The following is a 19475-nucleotide window of genomic DNA, read 5'->3' as shown; positions in this document are numbered from 1 at the left end:
AGCCTCAGAAGCAGGAATGGGACACGATCAGGTTTGAAAAGAACAGCATGGCGAGGAACCGGCGGGGGAGGCAAGGCGGAGGCCAGCTGGGAGTTGCTGCTGGGGTCCAGGTGGTGGAGATTTTCATAAAGGTGGATTTTGTGATACACGGCTCGTGAAATGGCCACATGAGAATTTTTCTAGTGAGACAAGAAACCTTGTCATTGTTGTGACAAGTGCAATGAAGAAGAAACCTCTCTCAGGGTTTAAAACCTTTATTCTTTCAGAGAATTCAAAAAGATACACGGATGAACTCTGACAACACGTGGATTTAAAATTCTAATAAAAAATATTTTAACAGGAAGGAGAAAGCTTATACCTACTTTAGCAATATGTACATATTTATTCAAATATAAAGATATAAATGTGTTCTTCTGAAATATTCTAAAAATATAACCTAAAAAGGAAAACCTTTATCCAATATACAGAAATATATAGTACACCATTAGGAAAAGTGGTAGTAAAAATATGTGTAAGTAAACCATATGTAAACACAAGTTTTAAGGAACGTTTTATAAGTATTACAGAAATCCCTATGCATTTTCCATTTATGAAATCATACGGTCCCAAGCAGTTCAAACCTCATAAGGTGGGTCATACAGGGGTTGCTGAAAGTTAAGTTTACAGTTGCGAGTATGCCAAACACAGAGTTTATTCTTGTATTATTATTAATTATTTATTTGAGCAACTGCAAACCTACTTTTGCACCCCCCCCATATAGTTAATCTACAATGTATATACACTTTGCTACTGTCCCATTCTTTGGATGGGGAAATTAAGGCGTGGGAAGTCACTAAATATTTTTAAGCTGTGACTGAACAATAACATTGCCCCAAACCACAGATCCTAAATGAAATACCATATATTTTTTAAAAATGACTTAAGCAAATTGCCATTAAAACACACATGTACACATACAATTTAAACTGTTGATCCAACTCCTTAATGTCACAGAGGAAATACACTAACTAAATAAAGAACTTAAGGACCCTTTAACTAAATGATGCCACGGTAAATCATTAAGGCATGTTCTTAGAGCAGAGGTTTGACTTCGTTAAAGTACTCCTTAAACAGAGGTGTCTCTCATTTCCCAATGATGTTCCTATTTCAAAGTGCAGTGGCACAGGGGCCTGGTAACTTTAATCAACATTTGGCTTTGCTGACGTTATTAAGCAAATGTTTTCCCCAATATTACATTCAGCAGAGTTACAGTAAATGGACCGTCAATGTTACCCCAGGAGACATGGTAGGTCTTTCATTGTGATTCTGTAAACTTTCTCTGGAGCGGTGAGATTCAAGCGGAGAGTTTGGCAGGGCAGGGACAGCACTTAGTGACTTGTGCCTGACTAACTGCCAAGGGCCCGGCCTTTCGGTCGTGCCGTGGAAAATGCAGGAGGAAGCAAAGTCCTGCAACTCTGTGTAAGCCAGTAGATACCTGTGTCACAGCCCTCACTCACTTCCCTGAGGTGGCTCCTATCTGAAAAACCCTTGTCAGTGGACAGTGCAGCTTCCAGAACAATCGTGCAGAAGAAAGATGAACACTGTGCCGAACGGTCTCCGTGTGCGGTTTCACGCTTGGCTTTTGAAGTTTGCTTTTGAGTCAGGCAGAAGCCACAGCACCATTCTTGGAGAGTAAAAATCACTGTTCCGGGCCTTGGTGAAAAAAAAATCTGGAAAACAAAGTATATTCCAGTTATATAGCAAAGAAGTGTAATTAAATAAAGGATTATCAGCAAAATATAAATGCTAAAACCAGAAATTGCCACGGGCCCTTGCCAAAGGTGTGGCTCGCAACGGTAAACATGCCTCCTGTCCTTGCTGAGCCCTGGGAGTTTCCAAATTCAGCTGGAATTCCTTCATTACGTGACTTGATTCAGTGCTGCTGAGGTGCTTAGCACTGGGCATGTTGCCCCCTGGGACCAGACACCGGGGAGCATTCGCTAAGGCCTCATTCAGAAATTTCTCCGGTAACTGCACATTTCCTTAAATAGTCACCTATCAGCAAATACCCCTTAGCTTGCAGTTAGCAAAGAACAACTAGTTGTAGGCAAATTTTAGGAGATTCTGTTGAAAAGGTAGAATGATTGAAATTGAGTTTGAGCACTGACATGGAATTCTGTAAAGATGTATGTTGGAAATGTCCTATTTCTACAAAAGATATTAGAGATTTCTCAGGCTTTTTTCTACTTCAATATTTAATAGTGAGTGCAGGAAAAGCATTACATTGTATTTAACACAAGCTAGTGCATACATATGCTTATATGCCAGAGGTCTGTCAAGCAAGGCCTTGTGGCCAAATAGGGCTCACCATCTGTTTTTATAAAGTTTTATTGGAATGCAGCCTGGAGAGGTACTCAGCTCGCTCTGGGCAGCTATGGAGATGGAGCAAGAGGTCACAAACCCAGAAACGCAGATGACTCCAGAAGCCAGGAACAGCTCTCAGCTGACAGCAAGGAAGTGGGGGACCCCAATCCTATAACCACAAGAAACCAAATTCTGCCAACAACCCAAGTAGCAAGGAGATGGATCCTCCCTGAGAGCCTCCAGAAAGAAATGCAGCCCTGCCAACACTGTGCTTTTCAGCCTGGTTAGAGCTGTGTTGGACCTCTGACTTACAGAACTGTAGCATGACAAATTTCTGTTATTTAACACAAGTTTTATGAATTGGTTACAGCAGCAATAGAAAACTAATATAACAGTCACATCTACTTACTGATGAGTTGCCGGAGGCTGCTTTCAAGCTACAAGGCAGAGTTAAATGTACGTGAGACAGACCTTATGGCCTGAAAAACCTAAAATATTCGCACACCGGCCCTTTAGAAAAAAAGCGTGTCCACCTGTGATATTGACATGCAGCAGGTTGCATTTATTGAGCACTTCGAGGATGCCAGACTCGGCTAATTACTTAGTATTCATATCAACTTTCTGGATAGACACTACTTTGGTCCCCATTTTGCAAATTAAAAAAAAAAAAAAAAGAAGGCAGATTCTCAGGGCCATCCAGAGAATCGGTGGTGAGCAGGGGTTCAAGCCCGGGCCTGGCTGACTTCTGGGCTAGGCTCACCCCCTGTCGAGCACAGCACCCCGGACGCTCACCTGAGGCCTCTTATCGCTGCCGGAAGGCGACGGGGAGCTCCCGGCTGGGCACCAGGATGCCTAAGTGCAGCATGTCCACGGGCTCGTGGTCTGTGGCCACGATGTCGTATTTGCGAACGATCTGGAACACAGGTGCACAAGAAAGCAGGATTAGCCCTTTTCTATGCCTGTGGAGTAGCAGAGAACATAACTGTGGAAAGCGGTCAGGGTTTTACCCAGCAAAGGGCCAAGTGGAGCTGGAGCTCAGCTAACCGGCGACCGATGCACATTCTCTTCCCGACGCCGAACGGGAGGTGTGCGAAAGGGTTAATCTTCTTTTTCTCTTGAAGCCATCGTTCGGGTCTAAACTGATGGGGATCTTCAAAATTTTCTTCGTTGGACCCCAACACCTGGGTATTTAGCATCAACACTGTCTAAAAACACACAGAAACGAGTGGCATTTAAAATAAGCAGAAGACGACGTTTGAAGAGCAAAACCTACAAAAGTGATCACCTTAAAAATACGAAAGCCACCCACGAATTTATAATAATGCTGTTTGCCAGCGTGTATGGAGGGCGTGAAATGTGCCAGGTGCTGAATAGGTGAAGAACTTTAAAATCTTGTGTCACACTCTCACAACTCCCCATGTGGTAGATTTTATTACCACCCCCATTTTACAGATGAGAAAGCTGAGGCCCCCAGAGGTTACCTCACTCACTCAAGTGCCTCCTTAAATCCAGGCCTGTCTCCGTAGCTGTTATGCCTAACCCTACACGATGCAACCTCCCGTCGACCACGCACTACCATCTACAGATCTGCAGAATGCATGTTTCCCCTGCAAACCTTTTTAGGGGAATCGGATGCATGTTTGGAAAGTGTGTCCCTCACAGCTCTGCAAGGTGCAAGACGCACAGATTCTACTTACTCCTTTGGGTAAAGCATATTCACCCAGAACCGTCGCCTTGTCGAGAGTTCTCGTCGTAAAGGGCACGCTGGGGGTGAGCCTGGGAAAGCAAAACCAAAGGTGTAGGGCAGGCGCGGGCCACGCTCTAGCTCAAGAGCTGGCGGAACACAGTCTGGGTAAGCGAATGAAGGTTGCCCAAGGTCGTGACTCAAAAGCGGAACCTGATCACATTTCTCCAGAAAGAGGTTCTGTCTCTTTCCTCCCAACGTCTCTACCTCCTGTTTTCATTCCTTATTTTAGTGGGTTGGCAGCCCCCTCCCTGCCCCCCGCCCCCGTCCCGGCCTGCTTGTAGCTGTTCAGAGTGGTTTTCCCGTTTCATTCTAGGCTTCAAATGTGCACGTTTTTCACGCTCCGCCCCGAGTCTCGGTGTTTGTTCCAGGTTTCTCCTACCCACCCTTCATGAAGCTAAAGATATTTCCTTTTAATCCTAAAACAAAACGGTGCGAGTTTTGTTTTCCAGAAAGGGTGTAAAAAGAACTTTCAAAGGACATTTTATACCGGAGGCTCAAAAATAAAGATGTCTCTATGCCTTATCATATAATAATATGGTTCCCCTGCTGGGCTTTCATCTCAGATCCTTCAGGCCTGCCCAGGATCCTAATTAGTGCTTACAGCTTCCATGAGAGTGCTATTATCACTGATTCAAAGGGCAGGACACTGGCTCTCCAAGATGTCATCGAATTCGCCCAAAAGGTTTGGGGAATGAGTGATAGAAATGGCATATGGTCTTAAGGTTCTTTTTTTTGTTTTTTTTGTTTTTTCAGTTCGATAACTGTTTAAGAATCAGCCGCGGAGCTGCCTGTGGGGGGCCCCTTATTGTGTATTTAAGAGGAGAGCTTTCTAACAGACTCATACTGGCCCCGGCATGTGTTCTCACCTCATGGACTCTTTCAGACAGGCCTTTAAATACGGCATCTTCCCCAGGTCCTCGGCCCGCGGCCCCCGATTCGCAGGCAGTACGCTCTGAATTTCCTCAAGGAGCTTTCGTTGCACGTGGGGATTACGGGATAAATTGTAGAGAATCCACAGTAAGCTGTTCGCTGTCTGAAAAACCAATGGACACAAACTTGAGTTTCTGCTACGAAACTGCCTTAAAACCAGTTTGAGCTGAACCAAAGGCGACACCTACCCCCTTGCTCTGAAAAATTAAAATAAAATAAAATAATAAAATAAAAAAAAATTAGTGATGTTTTTCATATGTCCTTGTTTCACATGTCACATGTTCACTGTGCCTTAAATGATTACCAAGTAGGAAAAGTCAAATTTATTTTATAAAACGTATCAATGAAGGATAGTTTCTTTATTGAGGGAATCAAAATAGAATCCTCTAAATAATTTGCCACATTAGGACACTTAAAAAATACAGTTTGGTACCAAAATGCTTTGAACACAAAGGAGCGCATGTAAAACCGGTGGAATGAGCGCCAGGTGGTGGACTGGGTCAGTGCCAATGTCAGGGCTGTGATGACGATTATCTTTACGCAAGTAGCTGCCATTGGGAGAAACTGGGTGAAGGGACCCCTCTCTATGTTTTTTAGCAGTGCATGCGAATCTATAATTATCCCTAAAGAAAAAGAGTTTAATTAGAGATTTATTAAAGACAAAAATTGATATAAAAATTGAGGAGAAAGGAACAGACACCCTAGGAGTGTTGCTATACGAGATTTATTTTTCTTTTTAAATTTTACAGTGCAAACGCACAAGGAACTGCACTTCTGGAATGTAAAAGAAAGGTTTGTTTTTGCCACACCCTAAAAAGTTACCACAAAAATATAAAGGCATTATCTGCACTCAGGGTTTCAGCCGCATGCAAAGAGCCCTTGTGGGACGGCGCCAGCACCAAAATAAGAAATTCTAGCATCGAGCTGAGTGCTTCAAGGTACCAGCCCGAGGACAAAGCTTGTGGCCTTTTAAGTGGCATCCTTTATTTCCTTTCCAGAGCAACAGGGAGAGAACAAATATTGGCGGAAACAGCCAAGTGCAGCTTTTAGCTTCATGATATTCACCACTGGTAGTCATGAATGAGTATTTGTTTCTTAGGCTTTTTTTAAACTAATTTAAACCAAAGAGGCCCATAAAAATGGTCATTGTGTCCTCTCTCTGCAGACACCAAGACGCTTTGCTCAGTGCCGTGTGCCAGTCACATAAACGAGCAAAGTGCAAGGCGATTCAGAGCCCATGGCGTTTATTGTTTTTGGAAGAATATGCCCCCAGGGCAGGCTTCTTCCCTGTCAGAGGACTGGCAGCCTCGGCTGCAAATAAACTGGACGGCATTAGTACAGAGTCATTTACGGAACAGGAAGAGGGTGGAGCCGCCAAATTAGATGGACTTTCAAATTTCTCTGATTTGCCAAATGAGACTCTCAGAACAGCCAGGACTAAAAAAGAAACAGATTGAAGCATATCAGTGGGTCCCTCACCACAAGTACCGAATTGAGTTCCCGAAGGCAGATAACTGTAGCTCTCACCAAGGCCCTGTGAGACAGCCCGGCCTGTCAGGACAGCTGCGGGGGCTAAGCGGAGGGAAGTGGCCTGTGGCACCTCCCGGGCACCAGCTGTCCTGGCGTGACCTCTGTTGATGGGTCCATCCCTAGCTGGCCTTCCCGCTTGCACTCTCTCTCTGCTAGGTCCACACTCCACCCACCAGCCAGAGCCCACTTTACAAAACATAAACTTAATCAAGTTACTCCCTTGCTTAAAACACTGCAAGAGCTTTGCCTCACAGGTGTAATAAAATTTAAGTGCTTACTAAGCCTCTTGGTTAACGTGGCGGATCGGCTTCTCCAACCTCAACTCTGACCGCATCTGCTAGCTCTCCTGTTCCATCTCCCCTTCTGCCCCAGGGCCTTTGCATATGCTGTTTCCTCTACTCAGAGCGTTCTTGGACCAGATCTTCCCATGACTGGCTCCTCAACATTCCAGTGTCAGCTCCAGAGAGGCACCCCTCCCCCATCTCTGCTACATCACCCTGATGGCTTCCTCCGTGTCCTGTATCGCTATCTGAAATAATTATATGTATTTGTTTATTTACATGTCTTTTGCCTGTTCCCCACTCCCATTTAAGTTCCGTGAGGGGAACTGATTCATGGCGGCATGTCGCGTGTCTGGAATGGTGCCTGGCACATAGTAGGCACTCCATAGTTCCTGAACGCTTTCACTTATTGCACAAGCATTTATTGAGCCAAGTGGTATTCTCCATCCTACAAGTATTGCAGGGGACAAAACCAAGTCATCGCCCTCATGGAGCTCACATTCCAGCTGAACAAAAAAAAAGATGAAGCTTTATCTTTATCACCCTAAGGAGCCATGATCCCACAGGGAAGTGGGCTGAAACGGATTCCCACTTTTGACAGCCTCTGGATCTTAAGGTGACATCAGAACCTTTCTATTTTCTGATGTAGAAAATGCTATTTTTTCTTCAGACAAGAAACATTATGGAAAGGGAGACAATTTGCACGGGAAATGTTACGCCTACAAGGAATATTAATATGCGTCCCTCCGATGACAGCTCTAAAATGAATCAAAGCCAATTAAACCCGCCTGGACACTTGTCAGCGTTTGTGTTTGGAGTTGACTGTTCTGAGTACCCACCAGGAGTATCCATCACATACATCAGGGACAGAATCTTGGTATTTAAAATTAGCCGTTGCATTTAAATTAAAATCAGCACGTCTGATTTGTAAAAATCTAGCCCGGCGGCCTTGCCGCGGCGCGGGGCGGCTGCTTCTGAACGCCCGCAGCAGTTTGCCGCCCTCCCAGCACCTACCCTGCTCTGGCACCTCGTCGCTGCGACAGGAGGCACCAGGGGACTTTGTCTCCCGTCACGTTTCAGCATAAAGGCTGTGCACTGGGTCTCCCACGGCACCCGGGGCGAGACTTTTTATTTTAGTTAATCCTCACGGAATGAGTGAAGTGAGTGACTGTGTAAAACTCATCGGGATAAACGGTGTCGCGCTGCTTCCCGAGCGAAGGAAACCCAGGCCCCTTACCGTCTCCACCGCGGCCAGCTGGAGCTCGGTGACAGCGGCGTACAGCTCTTTCTTCGAGAGCCGATGGCGGCGATAAATGTCACAGAGGAAATCGGCGCCGGGCCGCTCCGCGTGCCTCTCTAACCGGTGGTCGATACAAGACTTGACTATTGGAGGAGAGAAAGGGGAGAGGAAGTCAGCTGGACATTCGGAGGAGGGGAAAAATGAGAGGGAGCCCAACTCGAGGCCCTTACGACGCGGGAAAGGCCTTTCTGGGGACGGTGACATTGTTAGATGAGCTCATACTGCCTCGCGGAGTCCTCAGGGACGGGTGGATGCCCATGGGAGCAGGGCCCTCACAGTGCCCAGCGGTCACCTGGGCATCTTCCTACAATGCAGGCGTGGAGTCGAGGGTCCAGGGTGGGCCTGGAAGTCTGCATTTCTAACCAGCTCCCAGGCCATGCTGGTGCTGCTGACCTACGGTCACAGCTTGGCTAGTAAGAGCGTAGGGTTCGGACGGGATCCTTAGGAGACAGGAGTGGGAGCCAGGCCCACTCTCAGAATCAGAACGTGGCCCCGGGTCCACGTGTCTAGCTGCCATGGTCACTAAGGCAGGCGGACATGCTAACACAGGGTGCGGCCACCCAATCTTGGCAGTAATGGAGGGAGAACTCCCTCTACCCGTGTTATCACACACGCACACACACGCACACACACACACACACACACGAGTGTGGTGCAGCGCCCGTGGATGTTGACAAGGACAGTAACATTTTCTAATGTTTGTAAAGGACATTCTAGGCTGGGTCTCCCTCACTAAAGTCCATGATGGGAGCCACCACCAGGACAATAATTGTGGTGACGGCGGTGGTAAAAACGAGGACAGTAAGTGGTACCGTGGGTGGAGCCTGAGCTTCGGGAGCCTTCCTGTTTGGCTGCAAAGCCTGGCTTTGCCGTCACCGAGTGTGTGACGTTGGGAACGTTACTTAACGTCTTGGTGTCTCAGTTCTGTTACTTGGGGCTGATAGAAGGACCTAGCATAGGTTTTCTGTGGGAATTAAATAAGTATGTGTTTAAATATACACACTATGATATATTATTTTATCATAGGATAATACTTAGCATCAAATATTCCCTCCATATGTAGCAGAAGCAGCTCTGATCCACTGAGAGATTGTCACATGCCAGGCTTTTAGATTATCTTTACTAAACTTAGAAACAGTTACATTGAGGTAGGGGCTATTATTATTATTGTTGTTGTTGTTATGAACCCATTTTAGAGGTAAGACAACTGCTGATGAAGAGGAGATAGCACATTCGGCTGACCCCCCACACCAGGGACGGACCAGGGACTTGAACCCGGGCGCTTCTGACTCCAAATCTTAGTCCCACTCCTAGTTCCCCGCGACAACAAAGCGCTGCCCCGTGCTTTTTCCTTAGAATGTGTCTGCACCGGGGCGATTCCCCAGCTCGTGTTGGCAAAGCCCGAAAGAATCAGGAGGAGCGACTCCATGAGAGGACCGAGGTGGTCAGGCCAAGGTCACTCCCGACCCCTGGGCGGCAGCTCGGGAGACGGGGGGGGGGGCCGTTACCCGATCTGAAGATGGTGTCCCAGGCCTGCGTGTGGGCCTGCCAGACCTTGGTGTTGAGGCTCCTGTGCAGCTCGACTGGGGTGACCATCATCCTCCCGAAGGTGCTCATCATCTGCGAGGAACACAGACACCTTTCCTCCCTGTTCCTCTCCAAGATACCTGTCCCTCGGCCAGGAGCACTCTGGACACCCCCTGGCCCCCACAGGCCGGAACCCAAAGCACGCCCCTGTCCGCAGGCCTCTCTGCTCTGCCCCCAGGAACATATTCAAAATCATCTTTGGGAGGGTTTTTCAATGGAACTTAATAAAAAATTGCTCTTATAACCTACATGTTAAAAAAAAAGAAGAAAACAGGAGACTGTCACTTTTATATTCACTTGAATTTCCGAACTTCAGCAATTCCTACGCCAGTTTCACAGCATCTACTATGTCCACATACGGCCCGAACGATTCAAAAATTTAAAATCTGAAAATTTACAGGCTTTTGAAAATAGCAATTTAATCAACTGACCTTTAACTGAACTACCTACTTTAACTTTGCCTAAATAGTGATCTAATGTGCTTTTATGACGTGTGCATAGGCGCACACGTGCGTGAGAATACATGCACAGCACACGTCAAAACGGACACTTAGCTCCTGTCCTGGGCTATGTGTGCAGGCTGCTGGGGAAAGGGCGATGCCTGGTGAGCTACGGGATGCTCACTGTTTTGATGGCCATGATGAAGTTCAAAGCTTCGTCCCCGGTGTTCTTCTGAAGGAGCCCAAACCTCTTCTCATAGAGCACAAGGCAGATGCCTGTTAATTAAAATAATTAACCCTGTTACTCAATCTGGACTCTATGATTAGCTGGCTACTAAAGGCTTCATTCCATCTCTCACAGACATGAGGTCTTTGCTAAGAACAGAGGAGACGCGCAGAGTCTGAGAGTCGGAGAGCCCTTTCTAGAAATTACCTGCAGGCCCAGTGACCCATCCCCTGCATAACCTCCTGGTCAGAAACGTAGCCGTTTCCATACGTGCATGAATCTCCGGCAACGCCTGGCGTTAGTCAGAGTGGATCACTGACCTCACCCGTAGCAGACGCTGTGAATGGCCTACCCAATACTGCTCCCCCATTTCTTCCCTAAGACACCCTTGTTTTTATTTAGGGTGTCAGTGTCTCAGTTCTCAGGCAATGAATCAAGGTGGATCTGAGACTGATGACAAACCTGTTCCCTAACTTCCCAGGCTTCCTGAAGCCGCCAGAGCCGCCACACGACCCAGGTCTGGCCTGTGAGACCACAGGAAATACTCTTTGGCTTTCTAGGTGAAGTGGGACCGGCACCCTCTTTTCTTCTCATTTGTGCCTGAAATGCAGAGGTGAGGCCAGAAGGGACAGGAGCTATTTTGCAACAAGCTAAGGCTGGATGAGCGAGAAGACAGCATGAGCTTGGCTCCCAGCGACACCGCCGAGACGGGCCTCTAGACTTCCCGCAAGGCTAGACAATAATTTTTAGACCGCCGCAGTCAAATTCTCTTTGAGTTGCAAACAAATGCATTTGATACGCCTTAATTTGAGTATTTACAGTGGGCAAGGTCCAAAACATACACTTCTGTTCTCCTCTGTAATCATTCCCTCTCTCTACCCCTCTTTCCCTTAACACCTTCTGTGGACTTGTTGTTGGCAAGGAGCTTCTCGTGGGCTGAGGTGACTGGTCCATAGCTTTAAAGTGAAGCTGGTCTGAAGGAGGAGACAGCTCAGGACAAAAGCCACCATCTCAGGATGCCGTGTCCACTCCCTGCCATCAGCAGCCAGAGTGACCCTCAAAGCAAATCGAACCTGCTTAAAGCACTTACTGTCACTCCCGGGGACTCCCAGGTTCACTGTCAAACTCCCTTCCCTGGTTTAGACGGGTTTGCGTGGCTGGCCGCTGCCTCCCTCCCATCCTCTGCTCGCCCTGCCCCTCCCTTGCAGGATGTGGCCCCTGTCATTCTAAGTGCCTTTCTGTTCCTTCGACATAATCTCTGTTCCTCTGCCTGGAATATTCCTCCTTCCCTCACTTCCACCTGGCGAACTCTCACTCACCCACGGGGCCTTAGCTGAGATGGCACCTCCTCCGTGAAGCATCCCCAGACCAAGCTCAGCTGAAGCACCCCTCTTGGATTCGCCCACAGCCTTGAACATGCTTAGTGTATTGAAATTGCCTTGCTCCATTGCCTGTGCCCTCACTGGGCAGTGAGCCCATCAAGGCAGGGCTCTGGTTCCTATCCCCAGAGTGACCCTTGAAGAAAGGGGTCATGCCCTCTTCTGTCTGAACGTCTCCATGGCTCCCCATCTGACTCGAGCTAAAAGTTCTTGCCCTGGCCTGATCTTTCTCAGCAGCTCTTCCCCTTACAATTCACTCACGCCAGCATCCTCGGAGCTCCTTAATGGCATGTTCACATTTCTGCCCCAGGGCCTTTGCATCGCCTGTCTCCACTCTCTGGGCCAATCTTCCCACAGACACCCCTGTGGCTTGCACCGCAGATATCTCCTTACCAAAGTGGAGTTGCCTCATCCAGGTACCTATGTTCTTTCCTGAGCACCTGACCCCTTGGCACAGTATATATTAAAATGTGTTTACTTGTCGATTGTCTCCCCTACTAGAACCCAAGCTCCGCGTGAGCAAGGATATTGCCTGTCTTCTGCAATGCCGCATCCCGAGCACAGTGCCTGGCACATAGCAGGTGTTCAGTAAGTGTTTTTTGAATGACTACACAAACAACCCAGAGTGCAAAGCATAACTTCAGTGCCTGAAAGCATTAAAAAGGCTCCTGTGGCTTTTCCCCGTCAGAATAGCAATGATTCCAGAAGAGTTGTCTGTCGACTTGTCCACAGAGCCACCTTTTATCCTCAAAATCCTGGCAAAATCAAGCGAACAAGACCGTAAAACAACTTACTTTCAAACGACCATTTGTTCAGCTCACTGTATAAGTCTTCAATGCGGCCTCTCTCATCACAGAGCTCATCCAGTCTACCCATAAAATCAGCCAAGACCTTAAAAGAAAGAAGCCGCAAAAGCACACTTTAGTCTTTGAGGGGAAACAAAGATTTAGAGCGCATGAGCTAACTTTAGGTCTCGCTACCCTGTGTAGCCCCTGGCCACAGGCTACCCCTTCTGCTGAAGCGTCAAGTGTATACTTTCCTCCGGAGCTCACCTGAGGCCCTAACGACCTCACCCTGGGTGATTTCCTCAGCTTTTCCTGCAGCCGCCCTGAAGCTCAAGTTTCAGCCTTTGATCTAAATTTAAAGAACGGAAAACATTTCTTCTAATCAGAATGGGAAATAAAACCACAGAGGGGAAATCAGTCAAGTGTCGCTGTTGGCACGACATCTCAAAGGCTGTGATGCTATAACTACCCTGAGGTTTGCCGTTTCCAGATCTGGGCAAGCAAACGTCTCTTTACTGATTCGTATTGTGTTAACCGTGTTGAACTTGGAGCCAGGAAATCTGCAAACTCTGGATGCAGCTCCCTCGCTAAATAGCTCTGTGACCTTGGACGAGTTATGTAAGGCCATTAGATGCCGGTTTTCAAAATCAGGGCTTTCGATGACTAAGGTCTCTCATTTCACGAGGCTTCTGTAGCACCGAGCGCCGCACACAGTGTATTTTCTTAGCTGATCCTTACAGCCAGGGAGGGAGGAAGGGCTGCCATTCCTCCCATTTCCTAGTAACAGCTGAGAACACTGAGGCACAGAGAGAGGCGAAGGCACTCGCCCTCGGACACGCAGCTGAGAAGTGCCCGCGCCGGCCCTGGAGCAGAGCCCACCCATGTACACAGGATGCTTCCTTTGCCCACAGTGCATTCAAAAGTACTCTGAATGAGTTACCATTACACACTTAGAGATTTCACATGAGAATGTGGATTTTCCACTACTTGTCAATGATAATAATAATAAGAAGAAGAAGTAATTACAGGATCTGGCGACACTGTGTCTGCATTCCCACGGGGCAGTCATTTGCTGAAACTGGGACAGCTGTCACCTCTAAGAAGCGCATGCACTATTCTGCTGGCCAAAACCCCTACAGGGCCTGCCTTATATGTTTATATTAATTACCTGGTCCCTGGAAGCTTCTGAGTTTGCCATCCTTCACCTATATAATCTCATGTGGGTCCAAGTTCAGTTCAAAATAAATAGTGAACAGGAGTAGAAAGAGATTACTATATGCTTAAATCCCTTCCCCTTTGGCTCCCGGTTGGCTACAGGATATGACTAAATACCTTAGCAGGGCACAAAAACATCGTCAAGACCTGCCTTCTGTCCTGCATCACTTCGGAAAAAGCCCATTCTGAATGTACTAGTCTCTAAAGACACCACGACATGTCATGGCTCCATATTTTCAGCAGGCTGTTCTCTCACCCTGGATGCCTTTCTTCACCTTCTCTGGCATGTAGACTCCTAGTCACCCTGCAAAACCCAGCTCAAATGTCACTACCAAGGAACTTCATAAGCATTATCTCATGTAATCGTCACAGCAAACCTGTGGAGTGAGAACTGTTGCTCCCATTTTATAGATTGGGAAACTGAGGCTTAAGGAAGTTAAATGGTACTGTGGAATAGTGCTTATAATTACTCCCTCAATGCGATATTTTTAAGAGAGGGTGAAGGAGGGAGGAAGAAGGGCTTTGGGGGTGGGATGTGGAGAGGAGCGAGAAACTGAAGACCCCCGAATCATCCGCAGTTGCCCGCTTTGCCGTCTGCACTTGCAGCTGCAACTCAAAGCTCCATAAACATCCCTCCCCCCCCAACAGGCCCAGGAAGGCTGGCCCCAGCCTGCAAACCTCATTGATTTTGTCGTCCAGCTTCATAATTTCCCCTGGTTTCATGAGTTTCTTCTGAAAGGCACTCCGGACCCTCTGCCAGTCTTCCCCTTCCCTGGGAGAGATGCAGAGATCTATTCTGAGCAAACTGCAAAGACCCGAAGGAAGAGGCAGAGCCCCCGCAGCTCTGCAACTGCGTGAGCTGTACCGTCAAATGCACACGGAGAACCGGGCCCGGCAATGTCCGGCGACTGTGAGCCCCGGGATATCTGCGCTGGGTGGAGGGATGGGAAAGCACCTTTCCTCCCAGCCAAGGAAAGCGCCAGCAAGGCCACGGGGTCAGGGCTGCCGAGGCGTCCTTGCTGGGTGGGAGCTGGGAGGCCAGACGCCTCGATTCCCAGCAGTGCGAGTGGGCATGTGAAGACCCCCTCCTCTCAGAAACCCAGGTCTGTCTGAGGAAGACTTTTGTCTTCTTTCAACCTCAAATATAGAGCTTTCCATTGCCTCCAAATAATAGCACAGAGTCAGATTCACAGGAGCTGGGAAAAGCCTGTTCCCATCAGAACCCCTTTTGCAGTCCCCATGCTGACCACACGCCCTGTGATGCCCCAGGGTGACTATGGTTCTTCATCCCAGCAATTAAATCCTAAAAATAGAACTATTAGACGTTTAAAGTTGGGGGTAAAAAGCGCTAACTTGTTAAATGGTAACAATAAAGAAACAGAGGACTCACACCGCATGATAGCAGCTATCCACCTAAGTGCACCCTCCACACCCCTCCCCATCCGGCCTTTCAAGGGCACCGAGGTCATCACCCTCCACTCCCCTCCAGGAAGGAAGGTCACTGTCAAAGGCAAAGGACGTTCACTTCTGGCGTTTGAGCTCTTAAGAGGGACTTAGGGAGAAATTTAAGGGATCATTTCATTTGTATAACACGTCCGCCTGGCGCGCTATCTTCAGAACCGCATCCCGCCACAGTTTGCGTAGCGCCTTTTGGCATTTCTCGGATGGGAAGGCGTGGCCCTGCGCAGGGGCCAGGAGAGCGCAGGTAAGCGGGCGCGCAGTCCAGCTGTCCCTCGGCCCACCCAGGTCTCTGCAGGACTAGCGACTGCATGGGGTAGGGGCGTTCGTGTCCCCGGCATGAGAAGGTCCCACCCCCAGGGAACCTCTTCCCAGTTTCCGAGGGCATCGGGCGCTGTGGCCGGCCCCACCCTGGCGCCCGGACTCACAGGATGAGCAGCCCGTAGCCCTCCTGGCGATAGTCGCGATAGGCCTTCCAGGGCTTGATCTCCAGCCGCTGGGGATACGCGCTCTCCGTGCGGTACAGCGCCTCCAGCAGGCACGGCGAGCCCAGGTGCACCGAGTCGAAGGAGCCCAGCTTCATGCGGAAAATCTTGCCGTACTTCCTGTGGTACTCCGCCTACAGCGGGGGGGGGGGGGGCGCCCCGAGAGTCAGCGCGCACCCCTGCAGTCCCGCCCGCGCTTCTCCCTCCCCCCGCCTTGCGCCTCTGGGGGGCCGCCGCCCCGGGGACACCTGAGCGCACTGTGCGCCCGGGCCGCGCGCCTCGGGAGGGTTTGGGGAGCGGGGCGGGGAAGAGAGGGAATTGGGGCGCGACGAGGCATTTACCAGTGTGTCGTGCTGTTTCTTGAGCCCCCCTTTCCAGAGAATCTCCAGCAGGCTGCCCAGCAGTGGCCAGTTCGTGGGGCCCGGCAGGGAGGCTGCGCTCTGCGCCTCGCCACGTTCCATCAGAGGGCAGAGGGGCACCTCCCGCGGCCGAGGGGGCGCGCACGCCGCGGATGTCACGGGTCGCGGGGGCTGCCTGAGGCCCCGCAGCGGCCGCAGGAAGGCGACCAGGGAGCGGCCCGTGCTGATGGGGGAACTCATCGCCGCGGGGGGCACCGGGCGCAGGGCACGAGGCTGCTAAAGTGGCGCGGGCTGGGTTAGGGGCGTGATTCGGGAAAGAGTGGCAAAGAGGACCAGCCGGACCAGCTGGAGGGGGCGGCAGAGGGGCAGAAAGGACCTCGGCCAGGATGCTCCACGCGGCACTGCGCGGCAGCCTCGGGGCGCGGGGGCCCACGGAGCGCTGGCCCCAGGGGCTGGAGGAGGGCAGCCAGCGGACGGTGCCTCTTGGAAGACGAAGGGAAGGGATGCTGGTCTGCCCGGAGGTCTGCAAGTCTGACTCCCAGGCTGCAGCGGCGAAGTGGAGATGTCAAGGAGGGTAGAAGAGGCGCCGCGGGCTCTCCAGTTTCCTCCTGGCCCTTTCTCCATGATCCCTGCGGGCGGACCAAGTATTTATGGAGACAGGGCAGGCCCCGGGTGGCCAATGAGCACGCTGAGTGGGGCGGAGTGGGTCCTGGCTTGCCCGGCCCGGAGGGACGCGGGACCCGGGGAGGGGGGAGGGAGGGCGAGGGTGGGGAGGCTGGAAATAGGATGGAGTCAGCGAGGTGAACGAGGGCACCCGCGCCTCCGGTGACCCGCGCGCCGCTCTCCGGGCGGGAGCGGGGCGGACTCCACCCCGGAGATAACCCCCCGGGGAGGGCGCTGCGCCTGGAGTTCAGCGGGTGTGCGCCCGCGCTCGGCGCCCGCCCTCCCCTCGGGCCGCAGCGCAGCCCCGCGCTTGCACAATCGCGCCGCGGGGCGGGCGAGGTCTCCGCGGGCGGCGGGAAGGCTGCGGGCGCCCGCGGGGCCGAGAGCCGCGCCCCCCGAGCCACTTCAGACGGACTGGGACGGAACTCTGTCCCAGCGCGGTGGCTTTCGGAGCCTCCCGAGGTCGGGAGGGCTGAGACTCGGCCGCTAAAGAGGAGACCTCACCTTTGGGTCCTGGGCAGTTCTGAGTTTTCAGAAGTTCCGCCCTGGCCGTTCCATTCTGGTTGTCACGAAGATTTCATGAATCAACGCAGCAAAGCGCCTACGACGTGGGCCATGGCCAGCCCCCCACCTAGTTGTTACCTCCTTGGACAGGTGGGAAATGCGTCCTGACAGCGAGCTTGCAGTTAAGGCTGCGCTGCCTCTTTCCCCTCCCTTCTGGGGACACCTCGTGCAAAGGAGAGGCACCTGCCGCCTGGCACCACAGCCCATCCCTGCAAAGTCCAAGCTGGGCAAGCATGGGGGCGCGGGAACACACACACACACACACACACACACACACACACACGCATGCACACTCTCTCTCTCTCTCCCGCTCTCTCTCTCTCTCTCTCTCTCTCTCTCCCGCTCTCTCTCTCTCTCTCTCTCTCCCTCTCTCTCTCTCTCTCTCTCTCTTTCTGGAGTCATCCTGGTTGGCAAGAGTAGAACTTTCTTTACTAATTCAAGAAGAGAAGTGGAGATTTTTGTTGATTATTTGAGAGTGGCTCCTATGCTTTCCTTGCGGTCCAGCACAAGTGCTGCCGCCCCCAGGGAGGAGCACAGGGACACTGTTTCCTCCCCCCGATTTTCAGTCCCCTGGCTGGGGCTTCTGAGCCCAGTGCTGGCAAATCCTTCCCTGGTAAGTTTATTGTCAGCCTTCAGTCTGTTGCTTGGAATCCTGTTGCAGTCCAACTTGAGCTTGAACACTGTCATTTCAGATTTGTCCTGAGAGGTGGAATGACTGTTAATGTCAATAAAATAATAGCTTATATTATGTACGAATACAATTTAGATATAATGTATAGATACCTATTTATATGTACACACACAGACTATATAGAACATGTTATATAGCGTACACTAAAGATTATGCACTACAGGAGGGGGCAAATGTAGGTTTATAGATGTGTTTATTCTTGTATTATTAATTGTTGTACTATTTTCCATATGAACGGTAAACCTACTCTTGCCCACCCCAGCATATGCAATATGCACTCTATTGTGTATAACACATGCTACATAGTATACAAATGAAAGCTTCCTCGGGTTTATGATAAACCAGCCACTAAGGAAGACATTTTACCTAAATTTTTCCATTTAGTTCAGCCCAACGCCAGAAACATAAATGAATAAATAAAACTGAAGCTCAGTGTCGCAGACCTTACTACTGGCTCATGATGAATTCGGACCCAGATTTTCTAATCCTAACCTAGGCCCTTACTATACACATCCGTGTACATCACGCTATGTTACATCACCTATCACCTTTTCTTGAAACAGGGATAGCTCAGAATATTGGAAATAGTCCTTAAGTGGGAATATCTCCCCCTTGGAGGTCGGGGGGGGGAGGTCAGTATGTGTGGGGCTCTGAGACGAAAATGCTGTTTTATGTGCTAATGGTGGTAAAATAAATAAATAAATGAATAACCCCAAACAGAAGATCTATTTAGCTCGCCACTGCGCCTTGCTTCTGGCACGGCCGTTGACACGTAACAAATGCTCAATAAATCATAACTCCTCTAGTTGTGCCCGCTATTGAGTCACCACCCACCTCCTTTGTTCTTTCTTTTCTCTCTCTCTCTGTAGGTATGCTCAGGAAGAAAGATAAATATTTTCAGACTTGCTGGGTTTTCATGTGAGCTGAGCGCTCCGTTGCTTTATAAACGCCAAGCAGACACTTGGAAGGGCAGGCCATCATTAGGCTTATAGTAGCCAGCATGAAAATTCCTGTTTCAGGGAAACTGCTTTCACATGTCCGGCGGAGAAAGCCCCCTCTGATTTTCACACTGGGTTGCAGAGGCAAGGAAGACCGACCAGTCCTTTGAAACTTTGGTGCCATCAACACACACCCAGCCTTGACTCCGTGCAGCTAAATTCAAAATGATGGCCTGGAGCCCAGGCCCAGGCCTCTCTCTTCCTCGCTCATTACTTAGTTTCTGAGTCATTAGGTCAGGGATCCTGCTGGGAATTACTGGTGAGACTCTGAAGTGCTCAGAGTGCCCACCATCATTACCGGGACGGCCCAGGCCCTGCTTGGTTCTGGGAAATCTCACCAAGTCCTGAGTGGGTAATTATACCCCAGCCTCACCCCACATCACCACCGGTGACAAAGCGTGTCTGTGTTTACCTGTGATGAGGGCGGGTGGAGAAGTCCTTCGAAGGACGTCCGGTTTCTCTGTGCTGAAAAACACAAAACTCTCTCAAAGGTC

At 50.0% G+C, this 19475-nt stretch overlaps 1 protein-coding gene across 1 annotated transcript; it reads right to left on the bottom strand.

The window, feature by feature from the left end:
- Window positions 1–237: 237 nt before the first annotated feature.
- CYP24A1 (cytochrome P450 family 24 subfamily A member 1) lies at window positions 238–16689 on the bottom strand. The gene is made up of 12 exons (XM_081149222.1): window positions 16048–16689; window positions 15650–15840; window positions 14442–14535; window positions 12558–12654; window positions 10343–10434; window positions 9640–9751; window positions 8069–8214; window positions 4957–5123; window positions 4041–4119; window positions 3351–3548; window positions 3136–3256; window positions 238–1709 (listed from the first exon to the last, which is right to left on the bottom strand). Exons 1-11 carry the CDS (start codon window positions 16303–16305, stop codon window positions 3146–3148), a joined length of 1545 nt encoding a protein of 514 aa, XP_081005348.1. The 5' UTR covers window positions 16306–16689; the 3' UTR covers window positions 238–1709; window positions 3136–3145.
- Window positions 16690–19475: the final 2786 nt, after the last annotated feature.

The sequence above is a fragment of the Miniopterus schreibersii genome, assembly GCF_964146895.1.
Source record: "Miniopterus schreibersii genome assembly, chromosome: 10".
Taxonomy (NCBI): Eukaryota; Metazoa; Chordata; class Mammalia; order Chiroptera; family Miniopteridae; genus Miniopterus; species Miniopterus schreibersii.
The sequence above is the reverse complement of the archived record's forward strand: the minus strand, read 5'-3'. Positions and strand labels throughout refer to the sequence as shown.